This window comes from Rhamphochromis longiceps, linkage group LG16 (assembly GCF_057381845.1).
Source record: "Rhamphochromis longiceps isolate RC_006_pf linkage group LG16, R_longiceps_female_GT1.1, whole genome shotgun sequence".
NCBI classification, from domain to species: Eukaryota; Metazoa; Chordata; class Actinopteri; order Cichliformes; family Cichlidae; genus Rhamphochromis; species Rhamphochromis longiceps.
In genome coordinates, this window is record NC_140572.1 from 24617994 (window position 1) to 24642644 (window position 24651).

General features: G+C 39.6%; 1 protein-coding gene across 12 annotated transcripts in view; it reads left to right on the forward strand.

The window, feature by feature from the left end:
- Positions 1-24651, forward strand: part of LOC146651202 (bromodomain adjacent to zinc finger domain protein 2B-like) — a 55003-nt gene that overhangs the window by 21314 nt on the left and 9038 nt on the right. For 3 of the 12 annotated variants that reach the window (XM_085384198.1, XM_085384187.1, XM_085384188.1), the window contains 23 exons: positions 4410-4559; positions 5173-5332; positions 8542-8724; positions 8888-9019; positions 9301-9476; positions 9633-9827; positions 10190-10855; positions 11567-11628; positions 11742-12157; positions 12350-12640; positions 13064-13124; positions 14065-14173; positions 14309-14410; positions 14726-14936; positions 18014-18106; positions 18190-18251; positions 18512-18577; positions 19324-19389; positions 19570-19614; positions 19723-19749; positions 20456-20521; positions 23643-23783; positions 24294-24548. In XM_085384198.1, coding sequence (XP_085240324.1) covers positions 4554-4559; positions 5173-5332; positions 8542-8724; positions 8888-9019; positions 9301-9476; positions 9633-9827; positions 10190-10855; positions 11567-11628; positions 11742-12157; positions 12350-12640; positions 13064-13124; positions 14065-14173; positions 14309-14410; positions 14726-14936; positions 18014-18106; positions 18190-18251; positions 18512-18577; positions 19324-19389; positions 19570-19614; positions 19723-19749; positions 20456-20521; positions 23643-23783; positions 24294-24548 — 3591 coding nt within the window. In that variant the 5' untranslated portion in view covers positions 4410-4553. The remainder of the gene's footprint in view (positions 1-4409; positions 4560-5172; positions 5333-8541; positions 8725-8887; positions 9020-9300; positions 9477-9632; positions 9828-10189; positions 10856-11566; positions 11629-11741; positions 12158-12349; positions 12641-13063; positions 13125-14064; positions 14174-14308; positions 14411-14725; positions 14937-18013; positions 18107-18189; positions 18252-18511; positions 18578-19323; positions 19390-19569; positions 19615-19722; positions 19750-20455; positions 20522-23642; positions 23784-24293; positions 24549-24651) is intronic. The other 9 variants (XM_085384192.1, XM_085384191.1, XM_085384190.1 and 6 more) reach the window with 8 other exon arrangements.

Sequence of the window (24651 nt, forward strand, 5' to 3'; positions counted from 1 at the left end):
AAAGCTTTCTTGTCTTTCCGTCTTTCATGTGCCCACTGCAGTGTCTTTTGAATGTGTGAAAGCTGGAAGATCAGTGCTCTGTTATAAACCTCTTAATCATGCTCTCCCTGACATTGCGACATTGAGGGCTCTTTGGTTTCTCTGCATCACTCTAATGCAGAGATGTGTTCACATGTCCATTAGAATGGTGATTTAGAAGATCAGCTATTAAAATTAATGTTTTCATTTTACAGCCTGAAATTTCATTATCGCAGTGTCACATTCTAAGGTTAAAATCACGGATCCCTTTTTGTGACCTTCATATAGGGCATTCAGCATGTGCACAGATGTTGGTTTGAATATAACCAGAATCATCTGCTTCAATAAAACAGTGGACATACGGACACAGTGTCACTAATGCCTTGAAAGGCACACTCAGGATGTTTTTTTATTGCTTCATTTGGCACACTACAGTCCCACCTCCCATTACGGTTGCCATGTGATTTATGTTGTGCTCTTTGGAGAGTGAGACAGACGGGAGCTGGGAGTGAAAATACTGTGATAGCTTTGTTTACCTTGATCTTGACTGCCTTTTATTTCTTCTTGGACATTGACAGCAAGGAGCAAAGGCTTTAAAAACTCTCTTAGGCCTCATATTTTCACATTTATTAAATGCTGTTTCTTATTTAGAAAATACAGGTTGTTGCAAATGCAGTGTCAAACCATAAAGACTCTCAAAACCTTTTTACATATACAGACAGATTTTGCAAGTTCTTTCTAATAATCCACTACGTGATCCCTTTACAGTTGATTACTGAGTAAATAAGCAATAATCATAATAGCAGGGGAGTCTTTTGTTCAGTGGAATAAAAAAGACATCCGTTACTCTGAAGCAATTATTTTACCAAGCCTTGTAGCAGCAGTGTGCTCATGTTAGATTTTTACAGTTGTTTCCTGTTGGATAATTGAACCTGATTTATATTCTCAGTATTTTTTCCCACTCTTTATATGGCTTATGCACCTTTTCAGAAAATTAACTGACTGACTGAGTTGCTGAATTCCTGTAAGACTTGTGTGTCAGTCTAAAGCCAAGTGAAACTGCATAGGAAAGCCTTATTTCAAATGCTATTTTAAATGCGTGTTCTGCAAAGTGTGCAAAAAAACTGCAAAGTATCAACAATTTTTACATCTTTTTGTTATATGCTCACAATATCATCTCAGTTTATCATAATCTAATAATCATTTTGCACCATTATTTGCTGAAGGAATTATTACAACGATTAAGTATAGAGGATGTGGTTTTCAATAACAAAACAACGGTGTACATGTGACTGTTTGTAATAAGAGTTGGCTTACCTTACAAAATAAAGACATGCATATGGTTGGAATGTTAAGGATAATTAGGCAATGAACAGGCATACTGTATCTTTAATTTTTACAGTTGCCCTCATTAATTGTAAGTTAATGTTGTAAAATATACTGCTTTAACAATCAATTCACAATGGAGAAAAATAAGTAATTGGATGGCATTCTCCCTGTCCTAGCCAACAACAGATTAATAGCATCTGAGGTGCATGAAATTATTTGTTCTTTTCTCTCTCTTTACCCCCTCTCTTCCTCTTTCTCTGTATGCGTCTAATTAAAAACTGCAGGCACAGCTACACAGTTTATTGCCAGTGCTTGCTGTTGATGGGGCAGCAGAAGGCAGGAGCTCAGGGAATGTGTTTTTGATGGATGTCAGACTGTGTAGAACATGTGGGACTCCTGTTTCGGCTTCACGTCCCAGCGCTAGATCACTCCTCACGATAATGATCCACATGCACAGTGTGAAGGACAAATGTATCATTTGAATCGTTTGTCATGCTAAGGCCTCATGCCATTCGTCAGAGTCAATTTGCCATCTTAACTATGACTGTTTCCCGTGTAGCATTCTATACTTGTTAAAAACAGTCAAGACTAGAAGAAATGGCCTTTTTCCCCCTTTTTTGGCACAGGTAAAACAAGGGCTTCTTGTTTTGCCTGTTCCAAGCAAAATTATAATAAAATCCCTGTGCCTTTTCTTTTCTTTTCTTTTTTTTCCCCCTCATGCATTTCTCAAGAGCAAAAAGTGGATTATTATGCCGTTAGTAGGATGCGGGTGGATCTTTTTGCTGACCACACAGACTTTCTGGTGGTGGTGATGGTGGTTTGAGGTGTGTCATCGTAATGACAAGTGCTGCAGTGTCACAGAGCAGTCTGTTCTGGGTCTGTCTCCACTGGTCAGTTTTGTCAACAAGTTTCTCCATAATTGTCTTATTTATCCACACCCACAAGTTTTGTATGAGCTGTTTGTTCTTTATGCCAACTTGACCCTTACTGATGAACACAACATCTGGAGAGCACATGGATTCTTTTGTCTCCCACTATGCCAATAAAAAAAGGGGTCATTGCAAACCTGAGGTGAATAGTAACCCTGCTCTTGCAGACTATTGATAATGTAGCAGTGCAGTGTTTTGTTTTTTATGTACCGACTGCACAGTTCCTCTGTCATGATGCCACGCTTAACATATAACATATACCAGTGATGTTTTAGCAGGTTTATATATAGAATATTTTAGATTGGGCATCATAGTAATTTAGTTAATTATAATAATCACCTTATTCCGATGTCTAGACTGCAGCCAAATGAGTGGTGTCGCACATGTACTATTTTCATTGCTTCACACCTATCACAAGCAAAAAATTGCTCAGTACTGTCATTTATGCAAAATATAGTTTTGTCACTGTAGTGTCAGTTAAATTAAATAATCAGTCACAGTTGATTTATTTCTATTACTTTTCGAGGAGAAATGATGATTGATATATTTTGTACTGTATGATTATCAGACCAAGCAGGCAATCTTTTGCCTCAAACATACTTATCTGCCTTACTGTATGAGTAATATACTGGAGATGGTGCCATGTGCACCTGATGTAGGTTAGGCTGAAGATTCCGTCTTAGCTGGTGGTATTGGTCACACATGGCACTTTATCATTCTTCGGGTGGAGTGGGAGTCGAGGCAGGGAACCATAACTTGTATTTAGACGACATGGGTGGAATGAGGAACTGACTGAAACTAATAGGAGTATGGACTTCCAACTGATCTGTGGGTGTACCACTGCACTTGTTATGTACCTACAGTGACTGCTGACATTCTCACATAAAGGTCTGCACAGCATCTCCACATTTTGTGTGTGTACATATACTTGGGGTAGGCTAAGAAAAGCTTCACATAACTGGCTTTAATTTATTCTCTACTAATTTCAGCCACTGTGAAGGTTTCAATCACTCTTGGCTTTTACATTTCCCTATATCCCCATGTTAAAAAAAAAACAACAACCCAAAAACAAACATTCACAAGAAATGTATTGTTCTGAAGCAAAGGATGGCACGTTAATGTCTTACAAGATGGATTTAACATTGTGAGCTGATGCTAATTAGAAGGGGACCAGAAATGTTTTGTTTTCTTTTACATACTCATTCCACATTCTTCATAGATGGGTAAAGAAAATGTAGAGCACCTTTGTTTTGTTCAGCTCTGTCCCTGGTTAAATGGTGTTCAGGTTGTTGGTTACCTTTTTTGTCTCTAGAGTGTGCCTTCCATTAGCTGAAAACGACACTGTCTCTGCAGTTAGATTACTGCTGATCCATGCTGTTGACTGTTACTGATTTATAATTGTTAGCAGCAGCCATCTGTTGTGCAAAAGTAACATGTAAATAAGGAGTACATGAAGTAAATGCTTTAATATATATTAATGTAGTTTATATATGCATATATGTTTTATGTTTGCTTTTATGTTTTCTCTGCTATTTGCATTTAGTTAGTGAACCAATTGAAATTATCTGCATCCATGGAACTTGGTGTTTTTATTTATCTATCCATTTTTGGTACTGCGTGTCATCTCTGGCACTCACACTTAAACCAAATTCACTGAATGGATTTTAAAGGTATGTCATTAAAAAAAACAAAACAGAATATTGTACTCGCTGCTGTATTGAGGGAAAACACAGGTTAATTCTGCACTACAAAAATTCCTAGTAACAAACAGTATCTGCAGCATGTTGCAGTAACATGAAGAAACAAAGTAATTAAAGTCTACTGTTGAGTATAGTATAGTATAGTAAAACTGCTCAGAATCAACTATGATGTTGAATTTTATATTTTACTTAAACAAGTGATTCATAGGTAATTGATGGAGAGAATTGTTTTCATTAGCGTACTAAACATCATAGAATGAAGGGAAAAGTATAATGTAGTGAGGTCAAAGTAAATGTTTTTTCCCCCCTAATAATGCTTTATAAATATGGAAGCGCCTTTGTTCTACACAAACTCGCAGCCAGCCATTGTAGCGAGCGTCGTCCTTTCCAATGAAGCATGGCTGAAGCTTTCTTGTCATTTATCTCTCATCAGTGCTGTTCCTGGTGACGGATGATACTTGATATTCAGAGGGTCGCTTTGTCTCCTCAAATTAATCAGATGCGCCTGAGAACCACCAGGGAGAAATCGTTGGTGTAATGTAAAATACCGTAACAAAGGCTGGCTGTAAAACACAATATGCAAGTATGTATTAAAAAGATTTTAATGGAAAATCCATGCTCTTTGTGAATCTCTGTGGTGTGATTTGGATGATAGGCAGGGAGGGGGGGGTAACAAAAGTCTATGGGTCATGAGAGAAAACTGTAGAGATTACTTTACCACTCTTTTATTCATCTGTATGGACTTGATGTAAAGGTTATAGAAGGAAAACTGAAAATGGGTTTCCTAAGAGGCTAAAAAATTCAATTTTCTCTCATGATCACAGTTTATATTGCACTAGTTTCACATTAAAGAGCTTTGAAGACCTTTTCGATATGAATGACTTGTCACAAGTATAGTCGAGGCCTGTGTCTGCTTGCAAATGGATTATGTGCCAAGATTTGACTTAATGATACGTCACTGTTAAGGTATCAGAATGCAAATGCAAATTCTTTACTGATGTAAGGAATTATATTCCATTTTAATGTATTGCATGGGACAAAACATATATAGTAATAATTTTAGTCCAGTGTTGTTCTAATTTATTTAAAGTGATGTGGTAATTCTGCCTATAAAGTCTTATAAGAGTCTCAGTGGTATGTTGGCCATAAGCAGGTTTTTCTCCTTTGTATCTTATGTTGTAAATTGTGTTTGACAGATAATGGAGTCTGGTAGACCCCTGGCTTCATCACCTGAACCGTTCTTCCTTCATATGGCCTCATCTAAAGCCAGCTCATCCCCTGCTCCACCCCAGAAACTCCACACCAAGTCCAGAGCGACCCGTAGTCCTATAGTCAGCTCTCCCATCACCATTTCTGGTATGTATAGACAGTAGAAAACTTTACATTAGACTTAGTTAGATGTGCTCAAAGTAATATAACAAGGTTACAGTTAGTAAGACTTTCAACATTCATCCAAGTGGTTTAGGAAAAGTATTGCATTAGCTGTGTGTAAAAAAAAAAAAAAACAAAAACAAAAAAAACAGAAAAACAAAAACAAAAAAACCCCCCAACTAATAAATAAATAAATACTGACAGTTTTATACATAGTCCCATTTATAGAGGCTTAAATTAAACAATTGCCTTACAGAACAGTTTCATGGCCAGATGAGGCCTGTTCCCTTACAGTTCTACATGTGGAGTCGATTTTGCATTTGGTAGACGTTCACTGAAACTCTCTTTATCATATCCAAAAAGATGTGACTGCACGTCAAGGATGCCATCATTAAGCAGGAAGATCAAAATAAACCAGATAAATCAAAGAGATAGCAATTTTACAAGTGACCAGATCAGAAAAGAAAGAAAGCATTTGCTGGCTTAGCAACACCAAAAGGCCATAGAAGATAACTAAAGTACATGATCACAGAATTATTTCCATGGTTAAGAAAAACCATGGAAACAAACCGCTCTTTATACAGAAAGACAAAATTATAAACATCTTAAAATATGTAAAACACCTTACCAGTCCTGGTTAACAGCAAGAAAAGAAAACTTTGGCTGGGTGAAACCAGATGGAAGTATAAAAAGTAGGGAGAAGGAGAGAAACTGCTCCTGATCCGAAGCATAACAGCATAGACTTAAAACATGGTCTAACATGATGGAAGCAATGTAATGGCATGGGCATGTTTGGCTACCAGTGGAACAGAATTACTAATCTTTGTTAATGATGTGACTGCTGATAGAAGTACCAGGATAAATTATGAAATGTACAGAGCTATACTCTCTGCTCAGATCCTGCAAAATTGAATGAACAACATTTCACAGGGCAAATGGACCCAATGTAAACTACGAAAGCAATGCAAATGTTTCTTAAGGCAAATAAATGGAATATTCTTCAATGGCCAAGTCAATCACCCGATATTAATCTAATAGAAGATCCTTTTCAGTTACTGAAGACAAAACTGAAGGCTAAGAGATCCACAATCGTGGTAGCCAAAGGCAGAAGATTTCAAGGCAGGAAAAAGATGGCATCAGGCAGTAATTGACTGCAAAGGAGTTTCATCCAAGTACTGAAAACAATTGTTATGTTTAAAATTGTTAGTTTGTGTAATTCCTTCTGAATCTATATTTTTATTTCAACTATGTATAAAAATTTCTGAAATTGTCAATGCAGTACTTTTGTTAACCCCCTTGAATGAAAGGTTAAAGGCTTACAGACTGGAGCGTAGATCTTAATTAGATCACTCTCAGATCTTAATTAATTATTTATTCAGTTATTCTACTCATATTTCAGACAGAGTAAAAATATATAATAGAGAGGTTGAAGTTCAATAGTGCAGTGCTGCATGCAGAACCCGCAGTCTTCAGTTCACTAGCTATGAATATAAATTTTAAACGTATCCATCATTCTGACTGACTTTTCAGACGGTCCACAAATTATAAATGCAAATTTATTTAAAGGAGCCATCCAGCTAAATTCTCCAGAAGAACTGAATTCAAATTTCACAATGCAGTCGAGGATTTAAGGCACCTTTCCTCCAGTCTTTAACATGTTATAGTTTTGATAGAAATGAAAAGGCCATTGAATTAATGAATGTCAACAGTTAAAAAGCTGTGTGTGTCCTTGTGGATTTCTTTTGACAACTTTTAGTTCCCGTTTATTTTGTGTGATTTGACACGTCTGTCGGCCTCACACTGTGCGTACAGCCACCAACATCTCTTGGTTTCTCTGAATACTAATTGTGGCCAAAGCTATTATGCATTAAGCAACAGTGATGTGTAAGCTGTCAGATGCCCCGTGACCGCAAAATAATGTGCAAATTTACATATCCTGGTTTGTAATTATTTTTTCCTTCATGATAAGATGCCCGCAAAACCAGTTGTGGCTTTGGTGTTTTTTTGTGCGTGTGTGTGTGTGTCATGCTATCACCATGCTATCACAATAAAGAACAGACACTCTCATAAATAATTCATTTTTGCATCCTTACACTCAACGTGCATAGAAATTTCCCAGATAATTTATTTTGCACTGAGCAGTAAATGCTGAAAGCGCACTCGCACCTCTGTAGTCACATCATTGTTAAGAGTATTAACTAAATTGAGTTCCTTCAAAGATTTCTCATCCCCTTTGGGAGGTACGTATCACAAGCCCACCGATGACAACACTCCTTTGAACAGAATTATAGTCGAGCATTCCTAAGTTTGTGAGCTTATCTCTGAACTGTTTTATTCAGCACCACCTATTATATTTAACAGTGGAAGAGCAAGTGTCTGATTCAATACTGATATCTAAGAAAATTGCCCTCTTTTTGGTCATTTTTTACATTTTTAATCTGGTGAAATATTTTATCCCTTTGTTACTTTGTTGACATATGAAGTCCAAAGGTTAAGACCAAAGAATAAATTTTTTTTTAAATGTTATTCAACTATCCAGAAATAAAATTTCTCTCTCTTGATTAATGGAAATTTGTTCCTGTCTCTGATAACACTTATTAGGCCACTGTCAGTATTCACTGTACTACGAGGTTCTGTTCTTTGTCCTCTTATTTATTTATTTATTTTCAGTCTACACTTAACTAAATACTGAGAGGCTAATTCTGATTTAAGAAAAAGGGAGTTTGTTATTCATGCATGTGTCAGTCCCAAAGGTGCGCAAAGCCCTAGTTCATTTTCTAAGGCTTTGTGATTTCTTTAAATCGCTTGTGACCAGATACAGACTCTGGACCAGCAGATCCTGTGTTTAATTTGATCCTGCTTTATCCAGCTTAGATCTGTTGCAACGCAAGCAGAGATGATGATTAGTCATCCTTTTATTTTAACTCTCTAGTCACTTGTTTTAGTAAGTCAGTGGCTAAAATTCAAAAGTATGAATTGTATGATCTGTATGATCTGTGTCTATTGGATATTTTTCTTTTACATGTCATCATGAAGCCCATTGTGATGTGTGGTAATACATTCTTTCTTTAACAATATAGTCACTGTATTGGGAATATATTGTATCAACATGTAGGCGTGTAAAGATTTGATAGGAAGCTGGATGGTGATCAGTAGATTCAGTGATTCTTATAACTGTTTACTTTGCTCTCCAGGTCATTCGCTGCGAATAATGGAGGATGAATGTGTAAATATGTCTGTCAGCCCCAATGGTTTGAATTTAGCCAACTCTCCTGTCACGCTCAACGCATCAAGTTCAAGCTGCTCTGAGTTTGGAGGCCTAGGATGTCTCGGTTTGTCTGCCTTGGCTGCTCCATCACAGCTTGGTACTTTTCCAGGTAATGATGCTTAAGATACTTATATATTTCATATTTTTCTCATTTTGATAATGGATGTGAATCTAGTGAATACTGTGAAATAGGGCTGTTAAATCCAGTTCTCCACTAGTTCACTAACAGATTATTAATGCCTAACTGTACAATGTCTTTCTCTTGCACTCAGATTGGTGGCGGACATCTGAGACACAAACCAGAGCAGCTGCAGCCTTCTTCCCCCCTCTTTTAGGTCTGCATCCCTTTGTTTTATCAACCTTCAAGAGCCACGATCCTGTTGATTTCCAGTCACGGCCTTCGGGTAAAAGATCTCGTGAGAAATTATTCCCTAGTCTTACTTTTGTGCCCTATTAGGCAATAAAAAGGACGTGTAAATTAAAAGTGATTAACAAGGAAAGCGTATGCACAAATTACATACTGCTTTTAATATAAAACTTGCCTTGTTAAGTGCAATTACTGTGTGGTCGTTAACCTCATATACTTTTCTTGTTCCTTTTAATTGTCCTCTTAACATGTTGATAGTAATATGAGTCATATTACTTGTTCTCATAAGTGTCCACTAAAATAAATGTGCAATGCCAGTTTCTTTAGGTGTTAATGGAACAGTGAATGGCAGGAGTGCTTCCTCTCCTGCTGGGAACGCTCCTGCTATGAACACTAGTTCATTACTAGCAAAGGGAAAGAAGGAGACACCTCAAGCCAACAGTCATGAGCCGGGCCAGCTACATCAGAAAGCCGTTGAGAAAGCAAACCAAAAGGTTAATATTTGGTCAGACACTTAAGAGCCTTTGATAGCGGTGTATTCCACTCCATGCAAACTCACTTTAGTGTTTTCATCTATTGAAAGTTTATAGTTTAGTCCCTCCTCTATAACCTAATGAAAAAAATGTTGACTTTGTATTATTACCATTAAGAAACCCAACAAAAGACCACTAGAGACATCGAGCATGAGTGGCAGCCAATCAGAGTCTCAGTCAGAAAGCTCCAGCGAGGTTGAGGAGAGCAGCAGCGACCCTGACGATATGGAAGAGGAAGATGATGATGACCAGAGCAGCGACAGTGAAGAGTCGGGTTATGAAAAACAGAGTCCAGCTAAGCAGAAAGTCAAAGTAAGTGCGTCTCTTGAACTGCTCTGTAAACAGTGTGTTTAGCTAAGCTCTGAAAATCCGTTAAGATCAGTTTTTGCTGAAAACGTTCTCAAAATATTTTCCTTTTAGTCTAATAGTTGATTAATGTGAAAAAGCTTGCTTTAGTTTGTTTCTAGGGTAAGAACAAATAAAGGTTAATTTGTATTTGAAAAATAAAAAATGCTTTCTGTTGATTAGATGGTAGTTGGTTTGGCAATAGCTGCCTCTTTGGTGGGTGTCAAACTAGGCTTTGTGCTAGCTGACAGAGCTGCCACCATGAGGCTCTCTCAGTAGGAGCTGAAATGACATTCTGTCTTCTCTGTTTGCCTCATCCTCCTACTCAGCGGCTGACACACAACACTCCCGAGAGTAAAAAGAAGAGACCTTGCACAGTTGATGGCAGCTCAACTCAAGACGGACATTGTAACAGTGTTCGTTTGACTTCCTTTTATCACCCCCAGTCTTATTCCAGTCCTGCTGGCCTGCTTCAGTCTGCAGCACTGTTTCTCCAGAGGCCCAGGACTTCAGAAGAGGAATGCCAGCAGCACACCAGTGTCATACAGGCCACAGGACTGGCAGTTAGCAACAGTCCCTTACCACAATCCCAGAGAGCGGCTTGTCCTCTGCCTTTTAGATCTTCTCCCAGCCCCATCTCCTTCTCCAACTCATCAAAACATTTGGCCACTTTAACATCAGCAAAGCGCTTCCATCCTTCATCCTCGCCAAAGCATGCTTCTGTCTCCTCTTCTCCTAAACCTCTTGCCCTCTGCTCCACTAAAAAGTCCCTCTCTCAGTGTTCCCCACTGAAACCTCTTTGTTCACCCAAAACTCCTTTCTCGTCGTCTTTACCCAAACCACAAACACTGCTGGCCTCAAAAGGAGAGTCCCATATGCCCAAATTTTTGATGCCCTCTAACAAACACAGACATCCCATCAATAACACGAAGGACAGCAGTGGAAACTTCCCAGATCAAAGCCTGTTACTCTTACACACTTCTAAATCGAAACAGGTGAGTTACAGTATCGAAGCACATGAAATAAATGACAGCAATGAAGCCTAAAGCGTTTCCTCCTCCGCATCCACGCACACATAATCCTGTTTTTATTTGTTTATCAGCCACCATGGTTTCTGTCATGAAATGATTTTGTTCTTTCACAACAGAGAATAAATGCTCGCGCGCCTTTATCTGGGCTTTTATCATACTTGGTGAGCATCTGACCACTACATCACTAGAAGTGACAGTGTGTTTAGCTCTTGTGGGAATACTTCACAAAACTGACAAGCAATTAGCTCTGTTATGCTTTGGGCTGTTTATTATCAAGAGAGAGAAATTGTCCTCTTTTGCAGGACTCTGTTATTGTCGCTATCCTAAGAAGGAGGGAAATGTAGCAATCTGTAACAAGAGGGGTTTTAATTCGGATGATGGCTGTACATTAAATGCATGCTTTTGATTGCCAGATTTTGACAATGGCAACAAATAGAAGATGACAGCTAATGTCTCATGATGGCTGTAAGCCAAACAATTTGAAAATATTTTTCCCATAGCCGCCCGGGTTTCTTCATTGTTTCTGACAGGCTCGAGCCATCTCTTCATTGTTACTGTCACTTATTACACCTTAAATTCCTTAATTTACAGCCCACAGCAGTGTAATATGAGTGACAGTTGGTGTAATTATTTCCTCCTTTTTGTGTGTTCCTTTTTATTTTTTTATTTATAAAGCCCCTCAATTCCACGGATTCTGTGAAGCAAGTTTTCTCTCAGCGACCAAAGAGCCAAAGCTGGTAAAAACAAAAAGAAAACAAAAACAGAAAATCACAATTAAGCGTCCACTTCACTGTTGCTGACACCACCTGAATTATAGTCGTATCAGTGAGCTGTTTTCTCTCCACATCAGCAGTAGCAACATGTTCCTGAACCTTTATCCTAACGGAGCGATCAACGGTGCAGTTCAGGATGCCCCTCTGGCCCTCATCACTAAGCCCCGCATCCAGAGCAGCACCCCCAACAGCAAGCCTCTCTTAGCAGCCACCAGTCCTCCCTGCTCCATGCCTATCAACTTGAGCACTGGCACCAAGGAAATGTTGGACAGCTCCGCCTCCCCTCTTAAGACTTCTGCTTCATCGGAACCCAGATCAAGGAAAACTACCCAGACGGTGCATTCGGGAAGGAGCCTCACCAGAACCAACACATCCTGTCTGCCTGTAGATTTGGTCAGAGGCAGTGAGCCTGATATCCACAGCAGCAAAAACTCGGACGACTCTTTAGGGGACGATTACGATGAGGATGAAGATTCTGGGAGCAGTTTTTCAGGTTAGATTAATTAGACCTGTCTTTTAATTAAATAAAGAATAACATGATCATACTTTATTGCTGATAGAAGCTGTGAAATATGAGGTAGGTCCTGGAAATTAGCTGTGCTCAGTGTGGTTTGAATGTGTGTGGACTGTTAATTAGGTAATAATTTATCTCTCTCTGTATGTGGCACACTGGAATCCCCCACAGAGTCAGAGAGCATCCTGGGGAGCGACTCTGATGCCTTTGAGGATGATGTCAAGGAGTCCGTTGAGACAGAAGCAGATAGCGATGCAGAAAGAAGTCCTCTGAAACTAGCTCAAACCTCATTGTCTACTCAAAAGTCTTCCTCGAGCCTCTCAGCCACCCCCTCCCTGCTCAACATCCAGATTACCAAACCTCCAAGTCTACATAGTAGTTTTTTCAGCCCCACCACCAGCACCGGAGCAATGGGCAAACAAAGTGCACCATCGCCACCCTTCACATTTGCTTCGCAGCCAGGTAATAAATAATAAATCCATAATCCAGATGAAATATCAATCTGATATGAAACTCAGCTACAATTCAGGCTTCAGTGAGAGGAGAGGACGCATTTTGAAGTAAAATATAATTAACGATCTTGTCAACAAACTTGTAAAGTAAAAATATAGCATATTTTACTCAATACTGCATATGCTACTTGTACTGCTGAACCTCTGGGGCATCTGAGGTTTGCACCCTCCTACAAAACATTAAAATGCTGTTTTGTGTGGTGTTGCGTATCGATACCCACATGCGGACTGTAGTTTAATACTGAAAACCGTTAGCCACAACAGGCATCAAATATGTCTCCTTGAAGCAGGATTTATAGTTTAACGGATGGCGGGTCTGCTCAGGTCCCTCAGAAGGCGAGAAAAGCGCTGAGTCATTTCTCCTGTTTTCTAGGATCGGGGAGGAGGAGGAGGGTTACGGATGAGAGAGTTCTGCGATTGCCTCTTGAGTTTGGGTGAGAGTTTGAGCCTGCACTTTGTATCAAAAGAGCCAGATAAAGGTTTGATATTCTGACCATGCCCAATTTGTTCTCAGTGTCATATTTGCTGTAGTGTTGGTGTTTAGGCTGTAGGTGTTAAAGTAAAATGTCAGCTCACTGATGGCTGAAAAGTGACCTTTCGCACATCAGCTGCAGCTAGCTTTTTCTTGGTGGAGCAGCTTAAAACACACAGTATGGGCACCAACAGACAGTGCAGTTATATTTGCAGGTCTGCCACATCAGTTAAATATTAGAGTTTTCAGTTAAACCTAAATTAATATGACATATTTATTCTTTTAACAAATCATTCTCTCCTTTACCATGTAATTTTAAGATTTTGCTGACTTGTGTAAACAAGACACACTGGAGATTAAAGTGGTAATCGTGAGGTAAAGACTGCAGCTGGTACTCAAAAAAACCTTCCAGATTTGAATGCGGTGACATCTTCATCAATATCCAAATAGAAGCAGACCACAAAAATATACCTTCTCTCCTTTGGGGACTTTGTGAGTAATACATCATAGTGGGATGGAAATTAAATGAGGCCTGTCAGTTGGGGTTTAATTGCATCCAGCCTCAAAACAGACATGCAACATTAGCAGCTCCCTGCCCACAAATTCTGCAGGCTTGAACGAGGACAGCCTTTCATCTTGTAGGGATGTTTTTCATTACCAGGTTCACAGGAAGCAGAGGCCGCAAAGCTATATTTCAGCCTAGTTTTGCTGTCTGGGATACGATCCTACATGTGTTTTCTGTAAGCTGTAGTCCAGTGGAGCTCATGGGAACTGCTGGGCTAGCCAGTGACCATTTATTTACACTCTGGTGAACAACAAGGCCACAGACTACACTGTGAGCATCAATTCTATATTAACTATGTTTTACTCGGTGTCTTTTTGTTTTGTTTTTTTCCATTCAGGTGGCAGAGAGAGACACGCATCAGGACTGTAGCGGGGCGTCTACAAGGCGAGGTGGCTTACTTTGCACCGTGTGGGAAAAAGCTCCGACAGTATCCTGATGTAGTGAAGGTAGTGGTATTTTCTGAGAAGTGGATTTAGAGCTTTTAATGATTGCATGTACTAATCAGACTGTTGAAGGATTATGTAACGTTTGGTGGTTCCTACCTATGGATTAATTAGTGTGTGTTATTCTTTTGTCTGCAGTACTTAATCAGGAATGGAATAACTGAAATCTCACGAGACAACTTCAGCTTTAGTACAAAAATTAAAGTTGGGGATTTCTATGAAGCCAGAGAAGGGCCCGAGGTAAAGGCTTCTACTTTTTCATGTTCGTTTCTTACAGACGTGAGCTCACAGTAACAACAGTGATTATTATATGTGCAATCTTTGGTGTACAGTTAGTAGCTTTTGTTAATTTTAGCCTCTCAGTGCTGATTTTGCAGAACATTTCAGCTAATCAGAAAATTGCAAATAAATTTATGTGAAAGTTGCATTTTTAAACCCAGCATCTTTGGAAGGTTATAGAAATGGATTAAAATCAAAATGACCCTGTATATGGAGTTTATAGCGCTAAGCTAGCCATTTTTATCCTTTTGCTTGTATCTACTTCAAATTACCCAGGGTTTACAGTGGTTCCTACTGGCTGAGGATGAGATTGCTCCCAGCATCATAGCGATGGATGGGAGGCGCAGCCGGCGCACAAAGTCTGAGCACCAGCCGACAGGTGATAGCACTGGGGCTATACAGTGGAAACCTTATCCTCTAAATGGTGGTGAAAATAACTTCCAAGATGTCTCTGATGCCAAGTTACTTCGTAAGCTGGAAGCTCAAGGTCAGTTAACGTGGAAAAATGTTTCCATGGCACCTGTTAAAGGTGGGCTTTAGACTGCCAGGAGACTCAGAAATCATTGATAACCTTTTGGGAACCCAGAATTCTTATCAGAAATTTCTTCACAGTAATTTTAATTAACTTCAGAGTTTAAATTATAGTTAAAGTCTAACTAAATTAGACTTTATGCAGCTTCATGCAGCTTTCCATGTTACTGATAATAACTATTAGCATTAGAAGTTGTTTTAAAGTCAGTGCAAGCTGGAAGAAGTGGGTAAACTTTGAATGTCTTAATTTGGAAAATGTCCTTTAGGTGCAAAGGCCTCCATCACGTTTTCTTATAGCTTAGTTCCAGAACAGTGAGGATGAAGTTTGACCATTCCTGCCTGCAGAACTGTTAGAGTTCATCAGCATTTTCTGATTGATCAGTTCATGTCACAGCATCTCAGCTGGGTTGAGGTCAGGACGCTGACATGGCTTTCCAAAATATGAACATGGTTCTTTTCCATTCAGTCTCTGTTTGATTTATTTAAGTGCCTTGATCTTCCTTTTTCCAGTTGAGGTAGCGGAACAGCTTTCAGACTACATTGCTCCCTTCACCATGTTTCACATTTGGGAGTGCACAATGGCATTTGGTCCTCCAAACATTGATAACGTGCAAAAAAAGGGGTTGTTTTGGGGTTTTTTTTGTCACAACTGAGACATTTTTGCCTCAGTTGGGCCTTTTCTACACAGAATGTACACAAAGAAATGTGAAGCATCCAGTTAAGCTTTTTGCACTGCTGTGTTTTTATTGGTGTCCAGTGGTTTCATTTGTGGTTTTCTGCTGGTATTGCCTGTTACCCTTCGACTGCTTTTTACTTTTTACTGCTTTCAGGGATTGCGTGTTTTGATCTTGGTGTGATCTTCGCAAGGCTCTCATGCCTGGGATGGATGGCAACAGTCCTGCATTTCCTCAATTTGTCCATCTTTTTGGACCATTTGTCTTAAATTTGACAGATTAAAATTTCAGGTCTTTAAAAATGCTTGAAAATCTCGTGATCGAGGCAGGCTTCACATCAAAAATTTTGTTTGAAAACAGTAGGCTTTGTCTGTATTTATATGCCTTTATAAACCTGGTAACTGTTCCTACTTCATGCTTAAAGACATATCGAGTGTTTTGCTGTTTGATTTGCTGTCAACAAGATTTGTTGTCTTATTGGACAGCCACAAATGGGTTTGACTCTTAGTCTCCGACCTAAACTTCCAGTTGTGATTACACCTTTAAAATCAGCCTACTCTGTTGTTTGCATTTATGGCAGTGCTTAAATTCTCCAGTTAGCTTGTCACAAAAAACTGTCTCTGTAGGTTGTTTAGAGTGATTTGGCAGGTACAGTGGGGCAAAAAAGTATTTAGTCAGCCACCGATTGTGCAAGTTCCCCCACCTAAAATGATGACAGAGGTCAGTAATTTGCACCAGAGGTACACTTCAACTGTGAGAGACAGAATGTGAAAAAAAAACAAAAACAAAAAAAAATCCATGAATCCACATGGTAGGATTTGTAAAGAATTTATTCGTAAATCAGGGTGGAAAATAAGTATTTGGTCAATAACAAAAATACAACTCAATACTTTGTAACATAACCTTTGTTGGCAATAACAGAGGTCAAACGTTTACTATAGGTCTTTACCAGGTTTGCACACACAGTAGCTGGTATTTTGGCCCATTCCTCCATGCAGATCTTCTCGAGAGCAGTGATGTTTTGGGGCTGTCGCCGAGCAACACGGACTTTCAACTCCCGCCACAGATTTTCTATGGGGTTGAGGTCTGGAGACTGGCTAGGCCACTCCAGGACTTTCAAATGCTTCTTACGGAGCCACTCCTTTGTTGCCCGGGCGGTGTGTTTTGGATCATTGTCATGTTGGAAGACCCAGCCTCGTTTCATCTTCAAAGTTCTCACTGATGGAAGGAGGTTCTGGCTCAAAATCTCACGATACATGGCCCCATTCATTCTGTCCTTAACACGGATCAGTCGTCCTGTCCCCTTGGCAGAAAAACAGCCCCATAGCATGATGTTTCCACCCCCATGCTTCACAGTAGGTATGGTGTTCTTGGGATGCAACTCAGTATTCTTCTTCCTCCAAACACGACGAGTTGAGTTTATACCAAAAAGTTCTACTTTGGTTTCATCTGACCACATGACATTCTCCCAATCCTCTGCTGTATCATCCATGTGCTCTCTGGCAAACTTCAGACGGGCCTGGACATGCACTGGCTTCAGCAGCGGAACACGTCTGGCACTGCGGGATTTGATTCCCTGCCGTTGTAGTGTGTTACTGATGGTGACCTTTGTTACTTTGGTCCCAGCTCTCTGCAGGTCATTCACCAGGTCCCCCCGTGTGGTTCTGGGATCTTTGCTCACCGTTCTCATGATCATTTTGACCCCACGGGATGAGATCTTGCGTGGAGCCCCAGATCGAGGGAGATTATCAGTGGTCTTGTATGTCTTCCATTTTCTGATGATTGCTCCCACAGTTGATTTTTTCACACCAAGCTGCTTGCCTATTGTAGATTCACTCTTCTCAGTCTGGTGCAGGTCTACAATACTTTTCCTGGTGTCCTTCGAAAGCTCTTTGGTCTTGGCCATGGCGGCGTTTGGAGTCTGACTGTTTGAGGCTGTGGACAGGTGTCTTTTATACAGATGAGTTCAAACAGGTGCCATTCATACAGGTAACGAGTGGGGGACAGAAAAGCTTCTTACAGAAGACGTTACAGGTCTGTGAGGGCCAGAGATTTTCCTTGTTTGAGGTGACCAAATACTTATTTTCCACCCTGATTTACGAATAAATTCTTTACAAATCCTACCATGTGAATTCATGGATTTTTTTTTTTCACATTCTGTCTCTCACAGTTGAAGTGTACCTCTGGTGCAAATTACTGACCTCTGTCATCATTTTAAGTGGGGGAACTTGCACAATCGGTGGCTGACTAAATACTTTTTTGCCCCACTGTATGTGTAGGTCAGGTTTTTCTAATATTTTGAGGACCTTACGGCACGTGTGATTTCATGCTTCATATTTTATATTTCATCATGTTGCAGAAATAGCACGACAGGCAGCTCAGATCAAAATGATGAGAAAACTAGAGAAACAGGCTATAGCGCAAGCCGCAAAGGAGGCAAAGAAACAACAAGGTAAACTTCTGTCGTCAAATCAGACTCATTTGAAACACTAGATGACGTGCTTTGTGCAGATCAGATTTTCATGTGTTTTTCAGCAATAATGGCTGCTGAGGAGAGGAGGAAAAAGAGGGAACAGCTGAAGATTCTTAAACAGCAAGTAAGGATTTATGTTTAATTTTCCACGCAGAGCTTGAGCCACTCTGCTCTTTACACACTCCAAGGTGAAAAGGTTTTAAGCACACTTGAATAGCTTTGAAACCGTACAAGAAAGTTGCTGTTCTCCACAATGCTGCACCTTTCTCATCTGCATAGAGCCACTGTACGTCTTCACCCCCGCACCGTGCTCCCCTCCACCGCTCTATAACATGCATGACTTAATAGTTAATTCATTTGATCTCGCCCTCATCCTTTTACCAGGAGAAGATCAAGCGCATTCAGCAAATTCGTATGGAGAAAGAACTCCGTGCACAGCAAATTCTTGAGGTTTGTCCTGAAAGTTATTGCAGAAACATTCTTAAACACTTCCTCTCTGCTGTTGATAGGATTTATAGGAAGAAAAAAAAAGCAACCAAAGGCTATTCCTAAATTATGTGGTCCTACTTTTAGTCAGTACATGTGACTAATGCTTAATTGGTTTTTTGCAAAAAGTGCCATTGAATATGAAAATCTCCTCAGACCATGCTGGAGCTTAATGCAAAATACAGTATTTCATTAAGAAAGAGGTGGACCAGAGTTTACCGTGGCTAGGTGAAATACCTACTTTGCATTCCCTCACTAATAGAAGCTGTGAATATTTTAGCCTTCATAAATCAAATTTCAGTTGACACGCTTGGCAAGTGGCTCTTAACAGGATTTCATTGGGGCTATAATTACTGATAGAAATTTTGCTTAATTTATTCTCACTGCCTGCTGGTGTTTAATAATAACCACTGCCATTTTGTCTTTCAGTCTTAATGGGAGGAAATAATTATCTCATTGCTCAAGATTTCAGTCTGTTAGATTTGATATTATCAGGGAGCCGCTGGCTTTAAGTAGACTGACAAACGGCAATCTTGGATGTAACAAGGAAATCACTCAGTTTTAAAGTTTTCTCTGTGTGATGTCTTAGTTGAAAATGAGTCAATATATTAGTCAAAAGCATTTGATAGATATCTCAAAGGTTTGCTTCAGTTAATAGCATCTTTTGTTTGTGCTTGAATGAGTGCATCGGGTCTGTTTTGCGCTTGCAGGAAAAGAGAAAAAAAAGGGAAGCGGCGGCGAGTGCCAGGATACTGGAAGCTGAGAAACGTAACAAGGTGAGAGGAGGTTAATGAGCTAACCTTTGTTTTGATTTGAACGTCTGTCGCTGCTTACGTAATGTTTTTGGTTTTTGCCTTGTAGTTTAAAAAGCACTGCATTCCAAACGCATGTATAAATGAACACATGATTACGTGTGTTATGTTTCCTTTCCACTTGAACTAATTTTGTTTGTAAAGGAGAGGGAGATGCGAAGACTACAAGCCGTCATACTGAAGCACCAGGTATTGTTGCCTAAGTCACACGCGTTGGAAATTTCTTATATTAGTTTAAATTTTTTTGTAATGTGTAATTTTTCTGTTTCTTAATATTTTGACAACTCTTTCTGCCAGGAGTTGGAGAGACATAGACTAGATATGGTATGAGTATGCTTCTGTGTGTTTTGACAACGTATTGTGAATGTGTTGTGTTATATGGCTGCCATCGCAACAATGGTTAACTCCTAGTTTTTGCTGTAGTCAAACAACATCCGTCTGCATGGCTTTTCCAGTACAGTGCACCGCTTATGTCTGCACTATTGATCTCTCAGATACACACATCCATTATCTGCCCAGAATGATCACGAATGAATGCAACGCACTCTAATAAATATTTCTATTGCACTGTTTGTTTTGAAACGATGTCATGTGTCTGCTTTCGTCCTTTTTATGCGTATATGATTGTATAGATATGCAGCAATAATAATATATAATCTCCATGATGTCTTGGTACTTTAATATGATGTGGTTCATCAGTTTAGTGGAGATGCATTCATTATTTTGCTCGTCGCTGCAAAACAATATCTGCTGCTTGCGGTTAAAACTCTCAGCCTGCTTCTCGCCAACACGCTCAGATTAATTTTGTAATGGCTGTGTCTAACACTGAGCTTATGCTTTGTGTATGCATCACTGCCCTCATTTGCTTTTTGTTTATCGCCGTGTCCCATTTTGTTTAACCGTTCCATACAATGTACAATGTGCAACACGCGCCGACTGTTACGTCTTTGTGCGTGTCATCAGGAATGACATCTGTGAACAAATGTCTTTCTTTGAAAATGATATAATCTGCGCGTCTGTGTTCTACCAGGAGAGGGAAAGACGCAGGCAGCACATGATACTCATGAAGGCTGTCGAGGCCCGCAAGAAGGCGGAGGTGAGTAACTGCTGATGTATCACAGCTTGTTTTTGCAGACTTGCTGAAGGAAGGATGAGTGAAACAAGGAAAGTTCAGCAGTCTGCTATGATGGGACATAGTACCATATGTACAGGGGCATAGGCGTGCAACGATACACAAAATTCACGGTTCGGTTCGATACTTTGGTGTCACGGTTCGATATTTTTTTCAATACAAAAAAATGTTCATGCTTTTTTAATTTGTCATTTATTAAAATTAATTTATTAAAATGGGCTATATTCTCAGCAGCATATTAAACATATCAGGTCCCCATAAGGAGAATCATGTGCTAACGGCTGTCTAAATGACTCGGGTAAAGTTTGTAGCATGCGTGCTTGTTGTTTTTTGTCTGCTTCCACTTGTCTTTGCACTAGGATGATGTCGGAGTAAATGTGCAGTGATATTCATTTTGTTCCCACTAGTGCTGTCAGCGTTAATCTGAAATGACGTTAACGCCACAACACGGCAAATCTCCGTTAACGAGCTACCGCGGATCGCCCCGTGCGTGGGGCTGGACGGGGCAAACTGCGCTAACGCAGTAGTTCCCACTAGAGATGGACCGATCTGATATTACGTATCGGTATCGGTCTGATACTGACCTAAATTACTGGATCGGATATCGGAGAAAAATAAAAAATGTAATCCGATCCATTAAATATCACGAAAGCACCTCACAAAACTTGCAACACGCCGTAACTCACCTCAGAACGTTAGCAGTCGGAGCAGTATGCATCACGTGATAGAGCGGCTGTGGCATGCGGGACCTGTGGTCTGGATAGCATTTGGAGCTTCGCTAGCAACCCGGCATTTCATCTCCGACAAAGTTATCCCCGAGAGAAGTAAAGCAAGTGTGTAAGTCCATCTCTGAATGTTTGTAAAGCATTCCTGCGTTAAGCTTACCAAACGATATATGGAGCGACTGCCTCTTCTGGCTGCTACTTCAATCATGAAACTGCTTAACGATCAGCTGATCGGCTTTTCTGTCGCGAGTCCGTCTCTCTGGTTTGTTTTTGGCCCACTTTGCACCAGAAAGAGGAAACCAGCGGCTGAACAACAGCAGCACGTTTAAGCTTGATCAGCTGTTGTTAGAATTTATTTATTATTACTTTCTACTCGAGGATCTTTTTCTACGTAGCTGACGGCTGGTAACTGTGCAGGGGCGGATCTAGCAAAGTTTAGCCAGGGGGGCCGATAGGGCATTAACAGGGAAAAGGGGGCACAAAGACATACTTTTCTTTCTTATTCTCATTTAAAATGTCTAGCTTTTAATAAATAATTATCCGAATCTTACACCCAAAGTTTTAATTTGATGTAAAATGAATAGAAGTCCATTACTGTATATAGTGACTATTAAGTCTAATATATATACCCTAGTAAGCTATAGTACTTTTTCCTTTGGGAAGGTACCATCTGTGCAGTCTGCAATTTTGTTGAAGAAAGATGTTGAATCTATTTAATATTTCTTGAAAAAGAATTGATTTCTGTGCTTTTTTTTCCACACTGCATCAAATTAAGGTTGATTACGTTGATTAAGCATCATGAGGTGGAGTGTGAGGGGTGGTTCCCTATTTTTTTATTTATTTATTTTTGTTGTTGCTGGGAGTTGGAACCCTATTAGTTAGGTTGCTTAATATTTACGCTAAGTACTCTTTAAAATACCAGAATAGGGAGGATGGTGTAGGTTTAAGTTTATTAGATTGATCAGTATTGCTGAACTATGAAATATTTTTTTTTTGCATACAGGTATAACAGAATAGCTTTAGTGTAGTTGTTGTTTTAAACTTGAGTATGAACTTATACAAAATGCAGCAAGATATTTAAAAAACAGTTTTGTTGATTAAAAAACACTATATCGGATTCATATCGGTATCGGCAGATATCCAAATTTATGATATTGGTATCGGTATTGGACATAAAAAAGTGGTATCGTGCCATCTCTAGTTCCCACCCATGTAATTGAGCATTGCGTGGCACATCCAACATACTGTTTTACTTTTGTCCATGACGCGCTTACCATCAGGGTCATGCTTCACATGAAGACCAAAATAGTTCCAAAGGCCAGATCTGAATGAGGGTGCAGGAGATTCAATTTGCCATGTTGCAAGGAGCTTAGCTTCTGTCTTGCTAGCTTGCGCTGCGCTCAGTGGATCTGTGCTCGATAGTGCAGCCTAGGCGGAGTAGTCGAACGCAGATCCACTGAGCTCTCAACACAGACAGCATCGTCAGAAGAAAAGTTGATCAAATAAATTTTAAAAATTTTATTGTTTGATACATATGCGTACCGAACCGAAAGCACTGTATCGAACGGTTCAATATCGATATGAGTATCGTTGCACCCCTAGTATCACATAACGCCAGAAGGGCTTTAAAACAAAAGTTAGTTTTGCCACCGATTCCCAAAATCTGTTCTTCTTTTTAGAGAAATAAAAAAAACCCCCAAAAAAACAACCTTTATTTCCAGTTTCTTCTGATTGTGCACTATTATTTGAAACAATCTCTCACAGGTGTCCCGTTATTTTGAGATCTGTTGAAGGCCTTACCATGTGGTCTACATCATGGTTAAATTATTTAGTAACCCTTTTTGACTTGTGGCTGAGAGTGTTATCATCCTGGATGAGACCACTCCTGTCAGAATAGACATGTTCTTAAGAAGAAGGATGTGGAGAAGTGTAAATGCTGTGTTAGACTAACTGCACACAAAGATGGGTTGAGGAAATCTGTTGAATATGGTGTTGTGGTCCCTCTGTGTGCACATAACATGAGGTGTGACTGAATATAAGAGGTGAAGAATAAAATAAATTTCATTCTTAGACTCATGTGTTTGTTGGATTGTGTTTGTGCTTGTTGTTTTGTTGAGCATCTCGTGGAACATCATGTGCGGTCTGTTTATGACTGAATAATTTCATGAGGAACTGGCCATGTAAATGACCAGACATGAAAACAAAATTATAAATTCATTCATTCAGTAATGCAGTACACAGTACAAGAAAGCACATGGTGATCCTAAAAGCATTTCTTTTTTCTTTTCTTTTTTGTTCTTCACTTTGTAAATCAGTGTAAATATAAGTATATTGTTTGTAAGGATTTAACTTTCCTTTAGGAGAAGGAACGTCTGAAAAAAGAAAAGAAAGATGAGAAACAGTTGAACAAGGAAAGGAAACTGGAGCTCAGAAGACTAGAACTGGAAAAAGCAAAGGAGCTGAAGAAGCCAAATGAGGACATGTGTTTAGCGGATCATAAGGTATACACACTCTGTGTTAATGTTGGCTGAGATGTTGGCAAATAGAAATAAGAGTTCATATATCCGTCTTGAATAGTGTCCATTTGTCTGAAAGAGCAGATTTCCCACCAGTCCAGTGATCATTTTGATATAGTTATCAACCAACCATTATTGGAGCTGTGCACATCCTTAAAGATTAGAACTGCTTTTGGTGATTTATGGTATAATTGTTTCACAATCTGTAACAAAACAGATGTTTAAGATCATTTAAAGCATCTGGAATTCATGAAAAGGGTTAAAACGGTGCCACCGTGTGGCTCCTCGTGTTATAACATTGACCAAGTGTTCAAACTAGTCCTTCACTAAAATATGTCTTGGAACATGCACCCCATTTTTAATTTCAAAATCAGAGCAGTTTGCAATAATGTTTTATAAACTGCAATCCAGTAACTATTATAGTTGTATAGTTTTGTGTATAATTTCTGTGTAGGTTTTATCATACTTTAAGTTTTTATTTGCATTTCTTTACAGCCTCTTCCAGAGTTGTCCCGTATCCCTGGTCTGGTATTAGCAGGAAGCACCTTCTCTAACTGCCTGATGGTTTTGCAGTTTCTGCACAGCTTTGGAAAGGTGCTGGGACTGGATTTAAATTCAGACCCGCTCACTATAGGTGACCTTCAAGAAGGGTTACTGAACATTGCGGAAAATATGGAAAAGGTCCAGGACCTGTTGGTGACCATGCTCTCTGCAGCTGTGTGTGATCCTGGGGTACCTGCAGGTCACAAGGTGAATCTGTTGTTGTAATTGCAGTTTGGATTTTTGGAAGTGTAAACGCTTCCTGTGGTGTAAATAACACACACAGACATACAGCACAGACATGCTACTGTGT